At 65.2% G+C, this 21,064-nt stretch overlaps 1 protein-coding gene across 3 annotated transcripts in view; it reads right to left on the bottom strand.

Moving 5' to 3' along the window:
- Positions 1-21,064, bottom strand: part of SEPTIN9 (septin 9) — a 115,915-nt gene that overhangs the window by 55,278 nt on the left and 39,573 nt on the right. The window contains exon 1 of one of the 3 annotated variants that reach the window (XM_037493744.2): positions 15,403-15,484. The exons of 1 other annotated variant lie outside the window; for it this stretch is intronic. In XM_037493744.2, the coding sequence (XP_037349641.1) occupies positions 15,403-15,457 (55 nt within the window). In that variant the 5' untranslated portion in view covers positions 15,458-15,484. Of the gene's footprint in view, positions 1-13,136; positions 13,190-15,402; positions 15,485-21,064 lie in introns of those variants that run through there. One more of the 3 variants, XM_037493745.2, reaches the window with a different exon arrangement.

Raw genomic sequence — 21,064 nt, 5'->3', positions numbered from 1 at the left:
AGCTCCAGCCTCATCACCAGGCCTCAGGGGTTTCTGCCTCCAATGTAAAGGTCCGACCAGACACAGGTTTGTGGGCACAGAGCACAGGGGCCCCCCGGATAACTGGCCTCAGGAACAGGGAGACACTAGGTCCTCACCCCCACTTTGGCCTGTGGAACTTCACTTCCCTCTGGGGTCTGCAGACTGAGCTGTGTCCCCCCAAAACACGCTAACCCCTAGCACCTGGGCATGTGGCCTTATTTGCAAAAAGGGTTTCTGCAAAGAAGCTTGGGGTGAGCATTCCAAGTGAGCTTGCCCTGGATTTAGGACAAACTCTAATCCAGTGAGAAGTGTCCTCGCAGGAGACAAAGGGGGAGAGCCCGGGGGGGGGGGGGGGGGGGCCATGACCACACACCGGGCAGCGCTCCAGCCCCGACCACACTCCGCGAACGTCCCGGGGAGGAGCCAACAGAAGCCGGCCGAGCGCCCCAGATGAGCCCAGAGAGAAAAAGCTTCTCCTATTCCGGTTCCTGGCACCACACCAAACCCCAGATGTGGGAGAAGCCGCCAGGGAGCTGCATCGCCGCTTCCCATCGGGGTAGCTGCTGATGACACAGGCTGCTTTGCAAGAGCCGCCATGCACCCGCCTCCCCACCCACAGAGGCCCCCAGCACAGAGCGCCCAGCCAGGGAAAATTCGGGGCGCCTTGTCACGAAGCTCCACAGGCACCAGCCAGGGACTCCAGCTCATCCCTTTGCAGGTCTGAGACCTCCATGGCTGCACGTCAGCTCTGGTGGCCGGCGGTCCCAAAGGAGCCACCGGGCAGAATAGTGGCCATTCACGGGCTAGCGCTGGGCTGTGTCCCCTGGTCAGTGGGTTAAAGAGCCAGTGGTGGGCCTCCCCAGTGGCGCAGCAGGTTGAGCGCAGCACTGCGAAGCTGTCTACAGCCTCTGCAGTGCGGGTTCGAGTCCCAGCTGACCAGGGAGCTACCCACATGGCATGGCAGACCTCTCCTGCCTCGCCCGCTGCTCCCCTCAGCAGTGTCTTTGGTCAGTCTGCCTGTTCTGCTCCCGGCTCTATCTCTGGTGAATCCACTCACCCTCCCACGTCTCTGGCCTGTACCCCAATTCTTGTATAAATAAAAATAAATCTTTAAAAAAAAAAAAAAGAGCCAGTGGGGATGCAAGATGCCCAGCGGGGCTTGAAGAGCCGGATCCCCAGAGCATCAGACACAAGCACTGCCGCCCAGGCCAAGTGCCCAGCTCTGACTGCCCAGCTCCGCTCACACCAGTTGCCAAACTGCCCGCCTGCCCCTCCCCAGGGTCCATGCCCAGCGGACTCCTTTGCTCCCCAAAGTCTCACTCCACTCGCCCTTCCCTTTGCCCCGTGGTGAGCCTCAAGGCCCGGAGAGAGCCTGTGTGCACGGGCCGCCGCCGGGCCTGTCCCGCGAAGACTCAGAAGTGAAAGATTTATGTTTGCAGACATTTGCACCAGCGCCAGGACGGCGCGCGCTGGAAACAATCCGGGCTCCGCACATTGTCCAGCCCCAGATGCCGCGATCCAGCGCAGTCATCAAAATCCAAGGCTTGAAGATGAGACACGCTGAAAATACGAAGCAAAAATAGCAGCTAAAGACCTGGGTGGGGCCGCCCCGAGCACGTGTGGCTGCGCCAGAGGCGCCGTCCTGCACCGAGCAGAGCTCCGGCCACCAGGCCCTGCCCTGCCCCACACGTCTGCACTGGACATGGGTCACTCCACGTTTCCAGGGGCTAAAGCCACCCACAAGCCTGCCTGGGAGCAGGAGTGGACGACTCTGGGAGGGCCCCGCCCGCCCTCTCCTCCTCGGTCTCAGCTCGGCTGGCCAGGCAGAAGCAACCTCCTGGTCTGTGCCTGAGGGGCGGGAGCAGGCGGCTGGATCTGGGCCTGTTTAAGGAGGAATGTGTGTGCACAAGGGGCCATTGTGTAGCCGCTCTGGCTGCCGCAAGCCTCTCCCGGCTCCCGAAACACTTCCTGCTCCACAGCAGGCCCCAAAGCCCTGCTCTGGCCTGGACAAGTGGCTTGCAGAGAAAGGCCAGAGACCACGGTCAAAGCGCGCCCCACGAGAGAGCCATGCGGCTCTTCCGGGCAGCAGCAGAGCGGGGTCTGTCTCTGAAGAAACGGTGGCCACTGGGGAGCCAGGACTAGGGTACCAAGCAGAGGTGCCTCCCTGCCCACATGCCCTGGCCAAACCTGCAGGGAAAAGCCCAGGGAAACCCTGGCGGGCAGGATGCTCGTAAGCTGTGAGCATGCTGCACTGGGTCCACGGGTGAGCTGACCAGGGCCCAGCTGGACAATGCCCCATCCTCATCTCCTGCGAGTTCCCAGTTTAGAGCACCCCTTCTTGGTGAAGGGTGGGTGAGGGCTCAGGCAGGCTCTTGGGGTAGCACAGTGGGGTCTGGCTGTGGCTGGGAGGCCCAGGCAGCAGGTGCATGCGGAGTCCAGCAGTGGGAGGGCACGCAGGGGCTGTGCCTGGGGTCGTGAAGGGCCCCTCTGGCACAGCAGGAGGAGCAGAGGATTCGGGACCCAGAGAACCATGGAAGTGACAGTTCTCCAAGGAGGGCACCGCAGGCCACAGAAGTGAGACCAGGCCTCGGCCAGGAGTGGACAGGGCTGAGGGCGGAGGGGGCGATTCCGGGGAGCTGAGAGCTGGCCGGGCTGCGGGCACCCGGCCGCAGAGCCAGGGGTGCAAGCGGGAGAGCAGCGACCACGGCCACCTCCCGCCTCCCTCCCGGGGTGGCAGCTACTGCCATCGCTGGCCCCGTCGCCTCTGCACTGGGCGCCTGTGGGTGGGCTGGCAGGCGGGCAGACCACAGGGTCACCCGTGTCTACCACACCCACCCCTGGGATCTGCCCCGGTGCCTGAGCCCAGAAGACAGAGAAGGGGCTGCTTCCCACAAGGCCGCCCTCAGCAGGAACTGGGGAGTGACGACCCCAGCTCTCTACTGGGTGGGACAACTCTGGGGTACAGTGCAGCGTCCAGGACAGCGCCTTAGGGGGCCTCCCTCCCTGTTCCCCTCCAGCCCAGGGCCACTTGGGGTCACTCCCACTTGAACCCTTGTCTCAGCTGCCTCTGGGGGTGCAAACTAAGCCGGGCTGGGTGGAGGAGGGAGGGTGCTGGGGGGCGGGCAGGGGTGGGGCTTGCAGGCTCCGGCAGAGAGGAGGCCGCGGGCAGGGCAGGGCGGGAAGCACGACAGTCCAGGTGGAAGGGCTGGGGGGATGGGGGCTGCGGCGCCCACACAGGCGAGTCTGCAGGGAGCGTCCACGGGCCGAGGCGGCCCCAGTGCGTGGGCAGCTGAAGTCCAGCCTGCTGTCCTCGGAGAGGGCACCCTTGCACTCCCCAGGGTCCTGACCAGGCCCTAACACCTAAGGTGGGTTAGTCACAGGTGTTCACCCCTCCCTCCCAGGGAAGGATCTCGGGGTGACGGCGGCCCCACAGCCTCGACTCCCACAGTCACATGGCCACTTTTGCTTCCAGAAATCTCCACAGCAGAATGGAATCAGCAAAATCAAGGTCCCCACTCCCCAGGCCTCTTCTTTGAAAGCCACGCTGCTGGGCTGGCCACGGTGGGGAGGAAGCCTCCGGGGCCTGCCCCCCACGAACTGCCTGACCCTCCACAGGGACACAGGGTCAGCCCAGGCAGACTTTTAAAGTGGCCCTAAGAGGCTGGACTTCCTTCTTTTCTTTTTTTTAAAGATTTATTTATTTACGCACACAAGAGCTGGGGTGCAGGCCAGAGGTGGGTGGGTGAGGGACTCACCAGAGACAGAGCGGGGAGCAGAACAGGCAGATGGACTGAAATCCACTGCTGAGGGGCGCAGCGGGGAGACAGGAGGGGTCTGCTGCGCCCTGGGGGGTCACCCCCGGCCGGGACGGCTGCGGATTGCCCCACAGTGCTGACGCTCGACCCCTTGCGCCACCCGGGAGGCCCCTTCCTCTTTCTCTTGACTGAACTAGTGATATGGGGACATGCATGTGTGTAGAAAGGTCTGTCGCAAGGGGGTCGAGGGCCTTGCCCCCCTTTAACCAGCAGTCGGCGGAGAGCAGAGCAGCGCAGGGGACGGCAGGGGACGGCAGAGGCGGCAGCCGGGGACAAGGCGAGACGGGGGAGGAATGTCCTGGCCCTGCACCGGCGTGTAGGCGAGAGGCCCTGCCTGCAGGGCGGGGAGGGGACATTGGACCTTTCAGGCCTCCTGGGGTCAAAGGTTCCCTGATAAATGGCAACCGGGAGGGCAGGAGGGAGCCCTGGGAGGGGCTGACATCAAACCCGAAACCACAGGTCTCAGTTCCAGGGGCCCTTTCATCCCCTCTTCTCTGGCCCACAAGCCCCAGGGGTCCTGGGGCGGGGGAGGGGCCGGGGCTGCTGGTTCCAGGTGGAGCGCAGCCCCCTCCCAGCCCACGCCCTGCGCCTCCCTTCTACCTCACTGCTCCCCCTGACAAGCATTTTCCCAAACGTGGGGGCCCAATGAGTGCTACTCCTTAGGGGGTGCCCAGCCCCCCTCCATCACCGCCTGGGGTTGGGCTCCCGCTGTCCTGCCCTCGCAGCTCTCGGCTCAGTGCAGCCGGGCCTGGGGCCCTCAGCAGCCACTGGCGGTGCCATCTGGACCCCACAGCAGCCCTGCAGTCGCCAGGCCCGGTCAGTGTGTGCCCCGTGGCCCCGTGGGGGGCCCTCTTCCCTCTCTATTCTCAGATACCACACACCGGGTGGGGGCCCCTCCTGATGGGCCCTAGCAGAGAACCACCCCTCCTCCCTCACACCCCAACTCCTGGGGGGGTGGTCAAAGGGGTTTAAAGATGCTGCACAAAAGCCTGCACCCCCAGGTGGAGCCCCACCCCCATCACCCAGGGCCGGGATGGGGGTCTCTGGCGTCCTGGCCTGGGGGGGAGCAGGGGGCAGCAGGGAGGCAGCGCCCAGGCCGATATGAGCTGTCGCCTAATTACAGGGGACAGCCAGCCCCGGGACACAGAGTTCAGGCCCCGGTCAGAGCAGCACCCAGGAGTCCAGCTGCTCCAGGCCCCCAAGGGGCGGGGGAGGGACGTGCAACCCCACACTCCCAAGTGCTGGCCGGAGCAGAGCCAGTGACCACAAAGCGTTCCACACTCCAAGGGCTTCTGGCTGGGTCCTGCACCTGAGCGTGGAGGGGCTTGGTCCTCAGCTCAGCGGTGGCACCCCACCCCAGTCCCCTGCTCTGGCAGACACAGGAGTGACTGCAGCCACAGGAGGAGAGGTGGCACCAGCACTCACGTGGGCAGGGTAGGGTCAGCTCCACGGCCCTGCCCTCAGGGGACCCTGAGAGCTCTAGGAGGGGCAGGCCCAGGAGCCACCCCATCAGCAGGCTCCTGTCCCCCAGAGGATGGGGGACGGGCGCCACCAGGCTCTCCTGTGCAGAGGTGGTCCAGGCACAGAGAGACAAAGGGCCACTCGCAGCCACGCTGTAAGGACATCGGAGCCTGGCCTCGACCCCCACTCTAGCCCCCACCCGAATCACACCAAGACAGACTCTGCTCAGGTGGGCGGCGGCAGAGGGCTGAATAGCAAAGCCAAAGTCAGAGTCATAACCCCCAACTATGACCATGACCTGGTCGAGGAGATGGGCCTGTGCAGGTGTGATGAAGAATCTCAGTGTAGGAGCATCCGGCATTTAGACCCGATGGGCCTAAACCCCAGGAGTGTCCCCTGGAGAGACAAGCAATGGCCAGGTGGACACGGGCAGAGAGAGGTGGTGTCTGCTCACCACAGGTGGCTGGAGCGCCCGGGGGGATGGGAGAGGCGGGAACAGACCCCTCAGGGCCTCCAGAGGAGTCGGCCTGCCCACCTCGCAGGCCTCAGCTCTGGACGGCTGGCCTCTGACCATCCTTCAAGGCCCTGCCTGCGGTCAGCAGCAGCCCCAGGAAGCTCTTGGCTCACTGGCCCCCTGCTGAGCCCTGCTCATTCCCTGCAAAGCCCAAACCCCCGCTGCAAAGCCTCCCCACGGCCCTACCCACAACAGCCCCTCGGCTGCTCCCTGAGGCTGCATCATCCCTGGATCTGCAGTTTAGGGGGAAACCACCCTAGAGGCAGCACAGACCCCCTCTTCTGGGTTGTCGGGTGGGCACAGGCCCAAGCACCCTGGGAGTCCAGTCGCCCATGCTGCCCTGTAAGGCGTCTTCCCTTTACCTGTGCTTTCTAGGAGTGGGAGGGCCTCTCGGGCAGGTGGGGTGACCCTGCACCTGGACAGAGCGAGGTCCCTCTCCAGGCCACCAGCCCTCAAATCTGCACGCGGTGTTTGGGAGAAGGACATACGGGGGTGGCTGACTATCCACTGGAAGCCTCTGGTGCCGGAGCACCCTCCGGAAGACCCACCCCCACCCACCCCAGAACGGGTGGGTCACCCAGCGCTGACCTCCCGCCCCCAGAACCCCACCTGGCGAAGCTCCCTGGCAGGCTTTCCCTTGCAGGCCACCAGCTGCAGAGGACAGAGCCAAGCTCCCCCACCCAGAATCTGCCCAGGGCCCCCCACACCAGCAGGGGCCAAGCCGCCCCAGCTGTGAGGCCTCGGGGGAGGCAGGTCACAGAGAGGGGTCACTCTTCGCTCAACCGGAAATGCAGACTTGAGCTGAGCTGTCCTCAGCATCACCACACAGGAAGGGAGAGTCCTGCAGATGGCCGAGAGCCGGGGGGCTGCCCGGGAGGCCCAGGGTCACAGATGACCCCTCTGGCCTCAGCGTCCTGGTGGGGGTCAGGAAGGACAGGACAGAAACGCCCCTTCCTTGAGCCGTCCACAAGCTCAGCCACTGTGTGGCCCAATGAAGGCCTTTTCCGAGGTCCGCCTTCAGCTCCCAGGTGCTCTGGTTGCTCAAGCCACGAGGCCCAGTGCCCACCCGCTCCACGCCCCGGCCCGGGGTGAGCACCGAGGCTCGGACACAGCCCTCTGTGGCCGAAGACGCGCAGCCTGCAGGGGGTTCCGGCAGCTGACCCCGTGAGTCACCCCCTTCACCCCACGTGAGAGCCTGGAGGAACTGGGGGTCCTGGCTCTGCCGCCATCAACCGGGGGCCGTCTCTCTGGGCGGAGGATTACCTTGGGGAGTTACTTTTCTTTTCGACAAGTAACTATTTTTATTTTTTGACAACAAACTTTTAAAAACAGTGTCTATCGCTCTTCTGACTATAAAAGCAATTTACGTGCAGGGCAGAAAATCTGCAAAACAGGGAGAACAGGGAAAGAATCTACTCCAGCCAGCTGCCTGCTGTTTCGGCCGCTGTCCGCGCCAGCTTTCCACGAGCAGGCGGTGTGGACCGGGCCTGCACACCTCACGCCTAACCAGCCTCCCGCAACCCCAGCCTAAGCCCTTTGCCGCTGTGCAGCACTGGTTCCAGATCATTCTCAGCTCCAACTGTTGATCGGAACCGTCCTAAAAGCAACCTGCTGGCCCGTCTCTGGGAGGTTCTGGTTCTGAGCTGGGCACCCAGCGTGAGGGGCAGAAGGGCAAAGCCCCCTGCTTCCCCATGGTTGCCCCGCTGAAGCCCTAAGCACCAGCCACTGGAGGCAGCACCAGCAGGGACAGGACCCGGGGCCCACGGAGCTGCCAGCTCAGCTGCCCGCCCGGCCCCCACCTTCCCAGAAGCCACCCAAGGTCAACGTCCAGCTTCAATTGCCACCGCTCAGCTCCCAGGTAGATCACAAACCCCAAGGAAGTGCTGGGGACAGGAGCCCACGTGACTGGGGCATGGCGGTCACTCCCCCGGAAGCTGCCAAAGTCCCCACGTTGTTTACCTGAGACAGAGAAGGGCCCCCGCCCGGCTTCCTCCACGCGGTGTACACCGCAGACACCAGCAGGAGGCCGGCCAGCGGGTCCGGGCCCAGGCAGCTCCAGCCTCCACTCGATCCCCCACGCCTGCTCCCACAGTGACCTCGCCCCGCCCCAACAGACACACACCCCGAAGGCAGCTCTGTTCATTCCTGTCCCTGCTCACAAAATGGATGGTCAGGTCCCCCCAAATTCATGCTGAACCCTAACCCTATGGCGAAGGATTAGGTCATAGGTGTGTATCTCAGCGGGGTCAGTGGCCTTGCAGAGACCCCACCCCCAGGAGCCCCCAAGAGCCTTCTGGCCAGTGAGACATGGGGAACAGACACACAGGGACCATGAAGCCAGCACCCCACCCCACTCCAAATCTGGGGGCACGTGATGTTGGGCTCCCAGCCTCCGGGACTGTGAGAAATCAGTGCTTGTTCTCTGCCCCCATTCTCCGGCCAGAATGGCCAAGGCTACCCGCTCTCCACAGGCCTGGTAGCAGCAGCACGTGCTGACCGAGAGCCCATCCAGGTCTTTACGTGGCTGTTCATGGCACCGAGGAGGCAGCGGCTTCAGTCTCGTCCCTCTTGGGGACACGAGACACTACTGACCCGTCCAACGTGGCAGCGTGGGCCAGGGCAAAGCTGATTTGAGCCAGGATGCTGAACCCATCGCTCTGTCCCCGGGCTCCCCAGAGCAGAGTGCACCCACTCCACACTCCTCTGAACCCTGTGCCTGCACTACCTCTCCCAATCCTCCCAGCCTCCCTACAAAGTGGCCACTGTTGTTCCTATTTGACTAATGTGGGCCAGAGCGGAGCAAAGGCAGCCCCCCCTAGGCCTCAGGCTCTGGACCCGGGGTGCCCAGCACCCCCACTGAGCAGGCTGGGACTCCCCGCACAGCGGGCAGGTGGGGGCAGCCCTACAGAGGGACAGATGGAAGCAGGTCTGACTTGACGTCAGGAGGACCGGACTGGCTTCCAGCAGGGCGCTGGCCCAGCCCTGACCACGCAAGCGCGTCCACCTCGCTGGGCTCCAGACCAGTAGGTGCTCAGCAAGGAGCCGACGGACACTCGACAGCACCAGCACGGCCGGAGGAAGCGCCAGCGGCCAGTGCGGGCAACAGCTGGAAGGGCTGGACTTGGGTGAGGGACAAAGAATGCAGGAGGGAGGCCGGGGGAGGGGCTGAGTGGACAGCCGGCTCCGGGCAGCTGTTGGCTGGAGCGGGCCTCGCCATTTAAATACTCGGAGATGTAAATATTTGAGTGGGGGCTACAGGGAGGGGCAGATTTCCTCCCTCTCGGTCCTCCCCACCCCCCGACAGCTGCCCAAGACCCGTGTTTTCCCCGGCCAAGAGCTGGGACGCGGGGCCACAGCCCAGAAGGGAAGACACACACAAGCCCACCTCCCTCTCCCGCTGCAAGGCTGTGGGTACGGCTTTCCCCGCTCACTCCAGGCCTGGAGAGGGCCCCCCCACCCCTCTCTCTCTGATAGCTGAGCCAGAAAGCAAGCAGCCCTTTCTGAGGTTTTCTGAGGGCCCGACGCTGCAGGCTGCTCCATCTCAGCTAACAAGTGGGGCCTTCCCCTGTCTGGACTCTTCAAAGTCCCCCAGCTCTCCTGGCCAGGAGGATGGGGCCGGGAGCCTCCTCCCCGCCCGCCCCCCGCTCACATGCTTACAAGCACAGCCCACCCCCTCCCATCTTGGGGCACAGCAGGGTCTTCCGAGCAAACCCCAAGTGGACAGAACTGCAAGGGAAGCTGCCCAGCAGCACCTGGAGAAGCCCCACAGGACTCTGGCCGGGTGCTCCCTCCTCCAGGAAGCCCTCTGAGACCTAACGTCACCTGGGCTCATGCCTGGACCCCCCCAAACATGGACCAGAGCAGGACTTAGCTGGCTCACGGACAGCTGCGGGGTAAACAAACTCCAGCTCACAAGACCCCCCTCCTGCCTCGGAGGACACGGGGTTCCAGCACGTCATTTTGAACGGAGGAGAAAAACCAACCCCAGCGAGCTGGGAGTCTCCTTCCCTTGATCGTCACTGTGGGACGGAGGCAGGGACAGGCCTGGTTCGGGGCCAGGAAAACTGCTTGTGCTGGAGATAAGACCCGTCTCCAGGGGACGCGGCGCAGGGGGCTGGCCTGGCCCTCGCTGGGGAGCTGCCCACCCACGTGGAAGCCAAATCCCCCAGCTCGGAGCCTGCTCCCTGCACCCGGGGAGGGGCGGCGGGGGTCCGAATGGGATCCTGGTGGAAAGCCCCAGGCGGCCTGGCTTGGGGGGCGGGGGGGCGGGTGGAGAAAGCAGACACAGAACCATCGGCAAGAAACGCCGCCGGCCTCAAAGAGCCCAGAGCGGTCCCTTCCCGTACCAGCAAGGACACTGGGCACGGGGAGCAGCAGCTGGTGGCGGGGGGCAGGGAAACCAGCCCCCAGCCCAAGGAAGACCTGGGTACCCGCCCCTACCCGCACCGCACACCTACAAGGTGAGAGCTGACCAGGCGCCATCACGGAGCCCTGCCTGGTCCCTCGAGGAGCAGCAGGACTGGCTAAGCAAACAGGAGGTGGGGGCCACCTCCCCTGCCTCCGGGCCCCGCTCAGCAGGCTCCCCCCCCCATGTGGAGACCCTGGCTCCCCCCCCCCCCGATGTGGAGACTCAGGGTCCAGGCCTGGGGATGAGGACGCAGGAGCCCCGCAGCCAGGGGGAAGGTGACTGCAGCGCCCAGGCCCGGGCCCTGGCTGCCTGGATTCTGCAGGGGAGGCCGCGTGGCCGCTGGCCGGAGGAGGGAGCAGGGCAGGCAGGGGTGTGCTGGGGGCCTGGCTTGCCAGGACGGAGGTTAGAGACCCAGGAACCGGGAAAGAGGAGAACAGGGAAATGCACCGATCGGGAAAGAAAGAAGCAGAAGAGTCTCCTTCTGGGACTCCTCGGCCCCTGCCTCTCCGGGGGCCTGGGTGCTGGGGCGAGGGAGGGGGGCCTAATGGTCATGCTCCCGCTGGACGAGACTGTCCTCTGCACCCTCGGCCTCCATGTCTGGGCATCGGCAGCACTTTCAAAAATGACAACAGACTTGGAGTTTCCAGAGTGTCTGCTGGTCCCTGGGGCGCGCGGCCTCCCTCCAGACCAAATTAAACAGCCCGGCCCAGAAATGCCCCCAGGCGCCAGGGGCGTCTAGGAGCCAACTGCCGGCTGTTTGGCTGATTCAGCCTTCTGGGACCATGTTCCAGAGAGTTCCAGAGCCTTCAAGCTCATAAGCAACTCAGAGAGCCACCAAATTTGGGAAAAATCGAGAGGGCTTTGGAAAGAAAGCCACTGTTTGCCCATTTTTCCTCGCTGGCTCTTGTCAAGGGCAGCCCGGGACCCTCTCCGGGCTTCTGCAGGAAACACACGGAGGTGCAGGACCCGACGCCTCCCCCACACACACCCAGGCGGGCAGGCTGCCAGTGAAGCTGGGAGGCGCTGGCCCCACAGCCTGTCTCCACGGTCAGGGCACACAGTGCATGCCCACATGGAGGTCACCCGCCTGGCACTGCTGCGGGCAGGTGACGCAGAGGGCATGGAACAGGAGCCCTGCAGCCAGAGCCCCAGCTCTGCACCCACGCGGAGAGGGTGTGGCCGTCACACAGAACATCCCCCAGGCCAGGCAGGGGCTCCGCGAGCTCAGCCAGGAGCAGCCCAGTGCTGCCCACCTCAGAGGGACCCCACAGCAGCTTCCTGGGTGCTCTGAATCTGCCGGCTCTGAATCTACCCAGGCTCATCCCCAGGGGATCAAGCAGGCCTTACCGTGGCCTCTGACCCCTTCTACTTCCAGGTCCCTAAGGCGGGGAAGCACCACACCCGCCTGGGCGGGTCTAACTCTCCACCCAGCCAGGTGCCCGCTGACCAGGTGCTCTGCCAGCAGCTGCGTCTGTCTCCCTCCCCACAATGGGACAGTGGGTGCTGGGTCCAGTGGGTGCCCGGTCAGGTGGGCACCCAGTCGGGTGCTGCAGCCAGGAGGGGCACCCCCTAATAGGATCTGCCTGTCCTAGCTGCAGAGGCAGAGGCAGCACCGGCAGAGCCCGGGCTCCAGGCAGCGGCGTGACCTCCCCGCCACCAGCACGTCCTCCTGCCGCACAAGCGAGCGGCCGCACGGCAGGTGCTGCTGGCCACAGGCCCCACCTCTTGGCGCAACGCAGGACCCATCACTTCAGAGGCCACTGGCGTTCACTAAGGACGGGTCTGCCCCATTACCAAGCAACAGCCTGGCCCTCCAGGGAGGAAAGGGCGCCGGAGGCAGCCACGGGGAGCCCGTGGCCGGGGTCTGAACGCCAGACAGCAGGCGCAGCCGCCAGCTTCCACCCCAGACCCGCCCTGCGGCCCCCTCCCCCGCCCCCCAGGCCTCCTGCCTCCGGGAAGGACCAGAGCGCCTGGGCCCGGCAGGTGCTGTTTGCACAAACACGGACAGCTCCTGGGTTCCCTCCCGCGCGCAGGGCTGGCGCGGCAGACAGTGCGGGCAGGCCAACAGCTGGCGCAGAGACGGGCAGCCACGGCGCTTGATAACCACTCGGCCTGACTCCCAAGGCCGGCCGGCCAAGGACCCCCGACACCAAGGAAGGGCCGCCCTCTGCCCGCCACGCCAGGGGCGAAGCGGCAGGGCCTCTGCAGTGCCTGTTTGTGCAGGGAAATGGGAGCCAAAAAATCGCACCAGCGAATACAGGACACTCTCCTCGTCCCTACACGGGGCCTTCAGCAGCCCCAGAGCACCCTTAAAGGGACGGGAAAGGCGGGGAGTGTTTATGGAGCACACGGGGTGCTCTCAGTCCCAGGGGCAATGGGGGGCCTGAGCCCAACTCTCACCCACGCCCCTCGGGCAGCACCCAGGACCCTCACCCTCAGGAGCTGCAGCAGGCCCAGTCCTTGAGGGTGGGGACAGGCGCGCAATAAAATGATGAAAAGAACAGGGCCCCCCTCGGGCAGGGGGAGCTGTCCAGGACACAATGCCTCTAGTTCCGGGCCCCGCTCCTCACACCCCACGCGTGCCTCCGGGCAGCACCCACTTCGCACCCGCCCCGGCGCTGCCCTCACCCTGCAGGGCGCCCCTCTGTCCTGACACTGCCAAGCGCCCCGACCTCCCAGAATTCCCGAGTGGGGTCCTTGGGACACCCCCTGCAGGACTCCAGGATGCCAGCTCCGCTGGAAATTCACCCCCAGTATCGATCGGCACAGCTCAGAGTCCGCGCTGCTCTGACCGTGGACCCTGGGTCTCTGCCCTTCAGCAACCGAGGGTGCTTCTTGACGGGGCCCAAGCCCACCGATCTCAGCTCCCCGGGGCGAGCCGTGAGGCTGGCAGGGTCCTCCACCCCTCGTGCCCTACCTGCAGACCCCGAGCCCCACGCAGCGGCCCCGGGGGTCCAAGCAGCACGCCTCCTGCCCGGTGCGCTGGGGGCTCGCCAGGGCCGTGCAGTCTCCCAGCAGCCACACTCGGGGCTCTGGCCTGGCCCAGCTGACCGTCCTCGAGAGCTGGCCCCTCCTCACGTCCCAGCCCCCTCCAGGACCAGCTCATTCCGGTCTCCCCCGCTTCTGCTGGCCGCCCCTGGCCGGAATGCTCTCCTCCTTCCTCCTGCAATCAAATTCTGACCTCGACCGCGGCCAAGGTCCGCCTGCTCCGTGGGCTTCCCCCGTTAGCCTGTGACCTTTCCGAGCGCCAGCCCTGCCAGCTTCTATCGCCCATTGTCGCTGGTGCCTGACCTCTCCTTCCCATGCCCGCCCACGGCTGGCCGTCCCCAGCACCCACTCTACGCCAGGCTCCCGGGCCCACTGGGGTGCCCAAGCAGGCCATGAGGGGCCCTCACGCGCACACACATGCTCACACTCGCTCACACCTGCACTGGGGGAGCCGGGATTCCTAACGCCAGACACCCCACATCAGGGCACACATGGGGGAGACTGGAGTCCACGCGGAGCCAGAGGGCCCAAGGCCCGCCCCTGCAGAGGGAGAAACCCCCCGGGAGTCCCAGGGCTGCCAACTGTCACACCAGCGTGGTCTCAATGGGCCGTTGTCTGGGCCGCACTGGAGGGTCGGGAGGTCCAGCTGGGACAGTCGGGGTGAGGACGGAGTTACAAGGAGACTCACGCAGGGGCGCCAACAACCTACGTGGCACCAACTTCAGCAGTCAGCCCCCGCTTCTGCATCCAGCCCCGCCATCCCGTCCTTCCCCAGAAACCCACGCCAGCCGGCCCTCTGGGTCCCACACACAGTCCGGGGCCGGCAGGGGGCAGCCGCCTCCAGGCCGGCCGCTCCTCCACTCAGGCCGTGAGGAAAACCCCAGAGGCCGGAGCCGCCGTGGAGACAGTCTCCGCGGAGCGGAGCGCAGGGGGGGCTGCTGTGGTGCAGGCAGAAAGCGAAAGAGAAAGCGGCAGACAGGGGACCCAGGTAGGACAAGGCGGCCCCAAATGTCCGGCCGGCGGGGGACACGGCATCCAGCTCAGCAGATCAGCCCCGGGGCTGCCCGGGGTGCCTCAGCCAGGCCCCCACCCCGCCAGCCACAGTGGATGGTGCTGCCCACTGGTGTGGGGGACCAGGGCCCCCCGGCCACCCCCGCCCTGCTCCAGCTCAGGCCCAGCCTGCAACCACCGCGGAGGCTCTGCTGGCCAGGAGGTGGCCCCGCGCCCGCCGCCCCAGGTGGGCCGTGTGGGGCAGGCTCTGGACACTCAGATCCAGCCCCAGCTCTGCCAGGGGCAGGACCCCCGCCAGATGCGCACTTGGACTTCTGGGGCTCCTCCTGCCCAGCCCCTCTCGGCCCACCAGAGGGCTCTGCCCAGGGCCGCGGGAGCCCCTTCGAGGGGCGGGGGCTCGGGGCCCGGCGCGGACCGCCCCTCCGAAATCCGGCCGGGCGCGGGGACCATTGTGTGCGCTTCCCCTCCGGCCGCTTTATTTAGCCCGGGCGAGGGCGCAGGGCGCAGGCCGCGGCGGTCACGAGGCCACCGAGTGCGCACCCCGGCCCAGGGCCGGGATCGCGGCCGCGCTCCGCGGGGGGAGCCCCCCCAGTCTCTCCTCACTTTGTAAACTCCGAGGGGGGAGGGGACCCAAAGCTCCCGCGGCCGGCCGCAGGCCCCTCCCCCGCGCCCCTCCTCCCGCAGCCCCCGCCCCCAGCCCGACTCCGGGGGGCGCGGAGGGGTCCCGGCCCGGGGGGGTCCGATCCGGCGACCCACTGCGGCCCGTGCCGCGGCCTGCGCCGTGTCCCCGCGGCCGCGCCCCCGGCTGGGCTCGGCGGCCCTGCCCGGCCCGGATTCGGCTCGGCCCCGCGCGGGGCTGCTGTGGGGGCGCTCGGGGAGGCGGGGCGCGAACACCCCCGACCCGCCGCCGGGCCGCGGGGCCGCGCGCCGAGAGCGAAGCTGCGCGCCCGGGTAGTTCCCGGGGAGCCCGCGGAGCCCCGAGGGGGCGGCTGCCCCCCGCGAGCACGAACAACAATAAAAGGAAGGAAACCCGAGCGGCGGGCGCGGGGCGCGCGGCCCCCTCGGCCTCCCCGCGGGCGGGGGCGCAGGGGCGCGGGGGGCGCCCGCCGAGGGTCCGGCCCCGCCGCCGGGCGCCCGGCCCACCCCGGGGCCTCCGAGCGCGCCGTGGCCGGCGCGGGACCCACCTTCGAAGTCCGAGATGATCCCGTCCAGCTGCGCGTTGACCGCGGGGTCGGACATGGTGGCGCGCGGGCAGGAGGCGCGCGGAGCGCAGCGGCGAGGAGGCGCCGGCCGGGCCGCGCTGGAGGCGCCGCGCCCGCGCTCCCGCCGCCCACAGAGCAGCCGCCGAGCCCCTCGGCCCCCGGCTCGGCTGAATGAATGGGGGAGGCGCGGGCGCCGGCCTCCCCGCCCCGCGCGCCCCGCCCCCGCCGCCCGGGCGGATCGGGTTCCCGCACCGGCCCGGCCTCCCCGCGCGCACTGGCTGCCGCGCCCGCCCGTCAAGGCGGCCCGAGGGGCGGGGGCCGAGGAGCGCCTGCGGGGCCGTGGAGCCCGGACCCGAGCGTCCCGTGCCCAGGGACAGCGACCGACCCGCCCGCCCCGGCCCCCGCCCCGGCCCGGCCCTCGCCTCGGCCCCCGCCCCGGCCCCCGCCCCGGCCCCGCGCCCGGCCCGGCCCCGCCCCGGCCCGCGCCCCCGCCCCGAAGCGGCCAGATGTGGGCGGATGTGGAGGCGGGCGCGCGGGGCGGGCCGAGAGGAGAAGCGAGTCCTGCCTCTCCCTGGGGCGCGCGGCTCCTTCTGCGGGAGCTTTATGGACGCAGCGAACAAAGTTCCCCGCGCGCGGCTTCCCGCGCTCCGCGCCCCCGGGGCTAGGGAAGGGCGCGGGCGGCCGGGGGATCCGCGCCTGCCGGCCCCGAGTCCAGGCCGCGGGGCAGCGCAGAGCCCTGGCACCCGGGGCGCAGGGCCCGGCGGCCGGGCGCGCCCCTGCAGGGGCGCGGGTCGCTGCTGCGCCCTCGGCGGAGGCGCGTCCGGGTCCAGCGCAGGAGAAGGCGCGCGTCTCCACAGCCGGGGCCGGGGCCACCTCGTCTCCACGACACGGGGCTTCTAGGAGGCAGAGTGCTGGCCTCGGTCTCCCCCAGTAAGAAGTCACAGAGGCTGAAGGGCAGGCTTAGGATGGGGCGCAGACGGCTGCCCCAGGGGCTTCCTCTCCATCTGGGCCCCCAGGCCTGGCCTTTCCACCAGGACAGTGACATCCCAGGGGCTGGGGACAAAGGAGGACCTGGAAATGGAGAAGCAGCAGGCTCGGGGGCCCAGGAGGGCCAGCAGGTCTGCATGACCATTGAAGGGGTGTGTTCCCGCACCCCCACCCCCAGGCTGAACCAGTTAGCCCCACCTTGGACCCGGGGTCTCTAACCAAGGTCAGCGGGACAGTACAGCCTCCCGCAGGTGGGCCACTCACACAGGTGGCAGGGGGCAGAGCACATCCGGCACCTCTGGGTGCTCATCACATGCCCCTCCCAGCCCTCACACCCCCATTTTTGAAGGACCCCAAAGGTGCAAGGAATCTCATGTGGAGGATGCATGAGGCTTAGGGGCTGGAGAGGGATTCTTTTAAGTAGATGAAATCAAGTCCTTCCTTTTTAAGAAAAGTAGCCAGTCACTCCTCCCTCATGCTTTGGATATTTTGAACTATTTTCAACCCAGTGAGTTTGTGGACATGGATCTGCGAAACCACAGACATCTCAGATGCACACACCCTCGTCTGCCTGGGAGCCCGGCTTCAGAAATGGAGTCGCCACCACCATCACTGAGCCGCGGCGGCGGCCGTGGCCTCCAGCCGGGGAGTTCTTGGAAACCCGGCACCTGGCCTGCCGGACAGCCCACACCCTGCCTTGGGAGCTTGACGCGCCACTGCCCCTAAGAAACAGCCCCCATCACAGCCCGGGGAAGAGGCCGCCCGGTCCACGTCCAGCTTCCTTAGCCGGTGTTTTAGGAGAAGCACCTGGCGGGTGGCCGCCCCCAGGTGACTGTCCCCCCAGGGCGCTGGCGAGCCGAGTGCCGCCGCTATGTTAGCAGGGGCCCAGCTCTCTGTGCATTACTCATGCCGTTCACTGCGGCCTAAACACACCCCTATTTCCTCGGGGAGCCCAGCCCGGCCCACACCTCACCAAAAGCCTCCCCGTGGGCACCACAGAACAATGGCAGGAGGGAGCCAACTGCCCCTGCCAAAGTGCCCTGAGCCCATCCAGTCCACGCCCCTGCGCCTTGCCAGGTCAGACACCTCCAGATACGGAGACACCCTCAGGAAACCCAGCCCTGCGTTTGGCCACACGCCTGGCCAGGAAGTTCACCCTCGTGTCTAACCAGCTGCTCTCATTGCACATCATCCATTTTCTCCTTTGTTTCTGTTCCCGGACGAGATGGGAAGCAGCTGGGCAGCGCCCTGCACGTCATAATTACCTTCTCCAAATTCAAAGACGATTCAGGCTCCGGCCTCCTCTTTCCCAGCGTAAATCATCCCTCCCGGCCCTTTAATCATCCCGTCCTTTGATGGCTCCTGGTGGCTGCGTCGGATCAGGGGCTCCGGGGCTTTTATAAGGCCCAACCCCTGTGCGGCATGGAGGGGCCCCCACCCCATTCCCAGGGCCCGAGCAGTCAGGGCCGGGGCCAGGGCCAGATGACCCATCCTGGCCGGGGCACTGGGCAGATAAAAATAAGCAGCGGCAGCAGCGAGGAAAGTGAACTTAAACTGAGCAAGAAAAATAGCAGCGTGAAGGTCTCCACATTCTGGGACGGTGCCCTCACCGAGGCGGCAGGAAAAGGAAGGTGTAGGCCCGGCCACAGGGGAAGTGTCTTAAAGGGACACCACGGGGCCCCCATCACAGGCCCATCAGTAGACCTGTAGTGGGGTGAACGGTGGCCCCAAACGATACGTCCACCTGAACCTCAGATGTGATCTGATTTGGTAAAGGATCTTTGCAGAGGTAACTAAGGTCGGATCTTGTGATAAGAACATCCTGGGGATTCTGGATGGGCCCTAAGTCCCATGACTAGGAGACCAGAAAGGAGAGCTCAGGAGGGCAAAAGGCCACGTGATGCCAGAGGCAGGGGCGGGGGTGAAGGCTCCGGACTCCTGTCCTCAGCCCCACGCCGGCCCTTTGTTACAGCAGCCGCAGGACACTCATACTGACCTTGAGCCCCCATCTGAATCACTGCCTTGCGTCAGCGCTGCGTCTCCCGGAGACAGCCACGTCACGGTACCTGCCTCAGCAAGAGGCCGCCAGGGGAGCTGGGGGCGGGGGCCGCTAGTTTTAATAAGAAAAACTGGAGGCCAGGGACAGGTCAGAAAAGCACAACGTGAAGTCCGGTCCAGGCCCTTCTGGAAACGGGAAGGAGCAACCCACGGGCCGAGCCCGGCGGAATAAATGCAAGTGTGGGAAAAAGAGGGAGAGAGGAAATCAATGGGCGGAAACGGCCATTCGGCCCCAACGCAGGACGCTGACCCCGGCTCCACCCGCGGCGCAGGTGGGGCTTGTGAGCAAGGGTGGGGCAGCCCTGACCCGGCCACCCTGGGCTTCCGACGGGTCATTCTGTCAAGGACAGTCTGGCGCACAGTAGGGCCTCCTGAGCCCCAGAGCCCCGGGTCCATCAGCTGCTGCACCTCCCACAACTCCAAGGCCCTCCGTCCGCCACCTTGGTAAGTGGTGCTCAGGTCAAACCTCGAGGCCTCCCCAGACTGCCTCTGTCACCCCCGCAGCCAAACCATCAGTCTCCACCTCTGAAATATCCGCAGACCGGCTGACCCGACCTCCCCCAGGGTCCCCACACCGACCAGCACCCCCGGTCATGCCTGATACCCGACCACTAGCATCTGGGGCTGAAAGGCCACCCTGGCGTGGGGCCCTGGCCTGCTTCTGTGGAGTGAATTCTCCTGCCAAGGTGAGACACAGGCAGGCGAGGTGGGCGGTGACCCTCAGGTGTGTCCACATCAGACCCAGCGGGTGCGAGGGAGTCGGGCTCCAGCCAACACTCGGGAAGGGTAAGGAGTGTGTACTCATTCCCTTCGTTTTCAACATAACTACTTGCAGGTCATTTCGTTTGTATCGTACAAGCCTAACACAGAATTGAATTGTGTGATTTTTTTCCTAACAACAACGCGATTTATTGTGATAAAGTGTCCACACCATACAACGTGGCCATTTTAACCATTTCCAAGCAGAGAGTTCAGGGACATTAACCACAGCAGCCCTCACCACCACTCATTTCCAGAACTTTCTGTCATCCCAACTGAAACTCTATTCCCATTAAACACTGTCCCCCTCAACTCCCCCAGCCCCTACTTTCTTTCTCTGAGGCTCTCACCCCTCTAGGTACCCGATATAAGGGGAATCATATATTGTCCTTTTGCATTATTTAAGCTTCACACTCAAGTGTGGGCCAGAATTTCCTTCCTTTTTAAGGCTGAATAATATTCCTTTGTGCGCACAGAGGCGTTTTCTTACCCATTCACCCCCTCCCAGGGCTCCCCCTTCTGGCTGTTGTAATAGTGCTGCTTTGAACACGATCCTGCTCTCAGTTCTGGGGTCTATACCCAGAAGTGGCGTGGCTGGACTATAGGGTAATCCCACATAATTTAATTGTGAATCATCAATTATGTGTAATTTATTTTTAATTTTGTTATAGAAAACATTTTACAAAATATAAATTATATGTCTTAATACCTTCTTTTAATATAGAATAAGAATTTTGATGATGGCTAGGTTTAACAGCCAGCTCACAAAATACCTGAAAATTTAACCCCTGGTTCTTGCTTCATTGCACCCTCTCTCTCTCCTGGGTTCCCACGAAGCCTCCAGACTGACCTGCTCATTTCTGCTCTTGCTCCCTTGCACCCAGAACTTACAGGGCGCCTGGTAAAAGTCACACCAGACCCCGGAACCCGTGGCCTCGCTCACGCTTAGCATGAAGCGCAGACTCCACCTCGGTCGCCAAGGTCCCAGTGTGGCCTGTGCCAGCTGCCCACCCGGTCGCTCTCCCGGACCCACCCGTCTCCTTCCCTGCCCTTGCACTGTCTCTGCCACAGGACACGTGCATGAGCTGCTGTCTGCCAGGTCCTCTTCTGCTGTCCCCCGTGGGTCTTTTCGGTCTTAAATATCAGAGCCACCATCCCAGAGTCCCCCCAGGCATGCAATGGGGCCTGCCCCAGGGAGTGACAACGTTCTGTTTCCTTGCAGGGCCGCAGGGTCACAGGGATTCCTGACAGGAAATCGGCCAGGAGGCCAAGGGACACTCAGAGCTCATGCTGTGGACGCCCTGCAGCCACGCAGCCCAGCCCCGCACCAGGAGAAGAGGGCTCGTGTGCACCCCGGCTGAGTCTTCAGCACCCCGTCTCCCGGCACCACCCAGGCCAGTGGCATCAGGTGCAAGCACTCGCCAGGCCTTGGCCTCCTGATTTCGAGTCTCCCGTGAAGCCGTCTGTGGGCACGGCTGACACTGCAGCCGTGCAGAGGCGACAGGACACCCTTCCACCATCTGCCGGCTCTTAAACACAGCCACAGCCTCACTTCAAAGGGGGTGCCGGCTTCCCCGCACGTGATCAATCTGTTCCCCCAGCTACCCAGTTGGGGTCGTTATCTCCCCAATCTGCTTTGTTTGGAAAATTTATAGCAAACTCTGACCACAGCAGCCGGAGTCTTCTCTCCAAGGCGGGGACCTTTTAAACAAAGTCTGACTCTCCTGAAGGCGTGCTGCGGGGCGGGCAGGCTCGGCTCCACGCCAGGTCCCCCCACCTCGCCGAGGCCCCTCCCCGGAGCCCGGCTGAGTCAGCTCCCAGTTCCCCTGTGTCCTCCCTC

The sequence above is a fragment of the Talpa occidentalis genome, unplaced genomic scaffold, assembly GCF_014898055.3.
Source record: "Talpa occidentalis isolate TD23 unplaced genomic scaffold, MPIMG_talOcc4v2.1 talOcc4.7, whole genome shotgun sequence".
In the NCBI taxonomy this organism is placed as follows: Eukaryota; Metazoa; Chordata; class Mammalia; order Eulipotyphla; family Talpidae; genus Talpa; species Talpa occidentalis.
The sequence above is the reverse complement of the archived record's forward strand: the minus strand, read 5'-3'. Positions and strand labels throughout refer to the sequence as shown.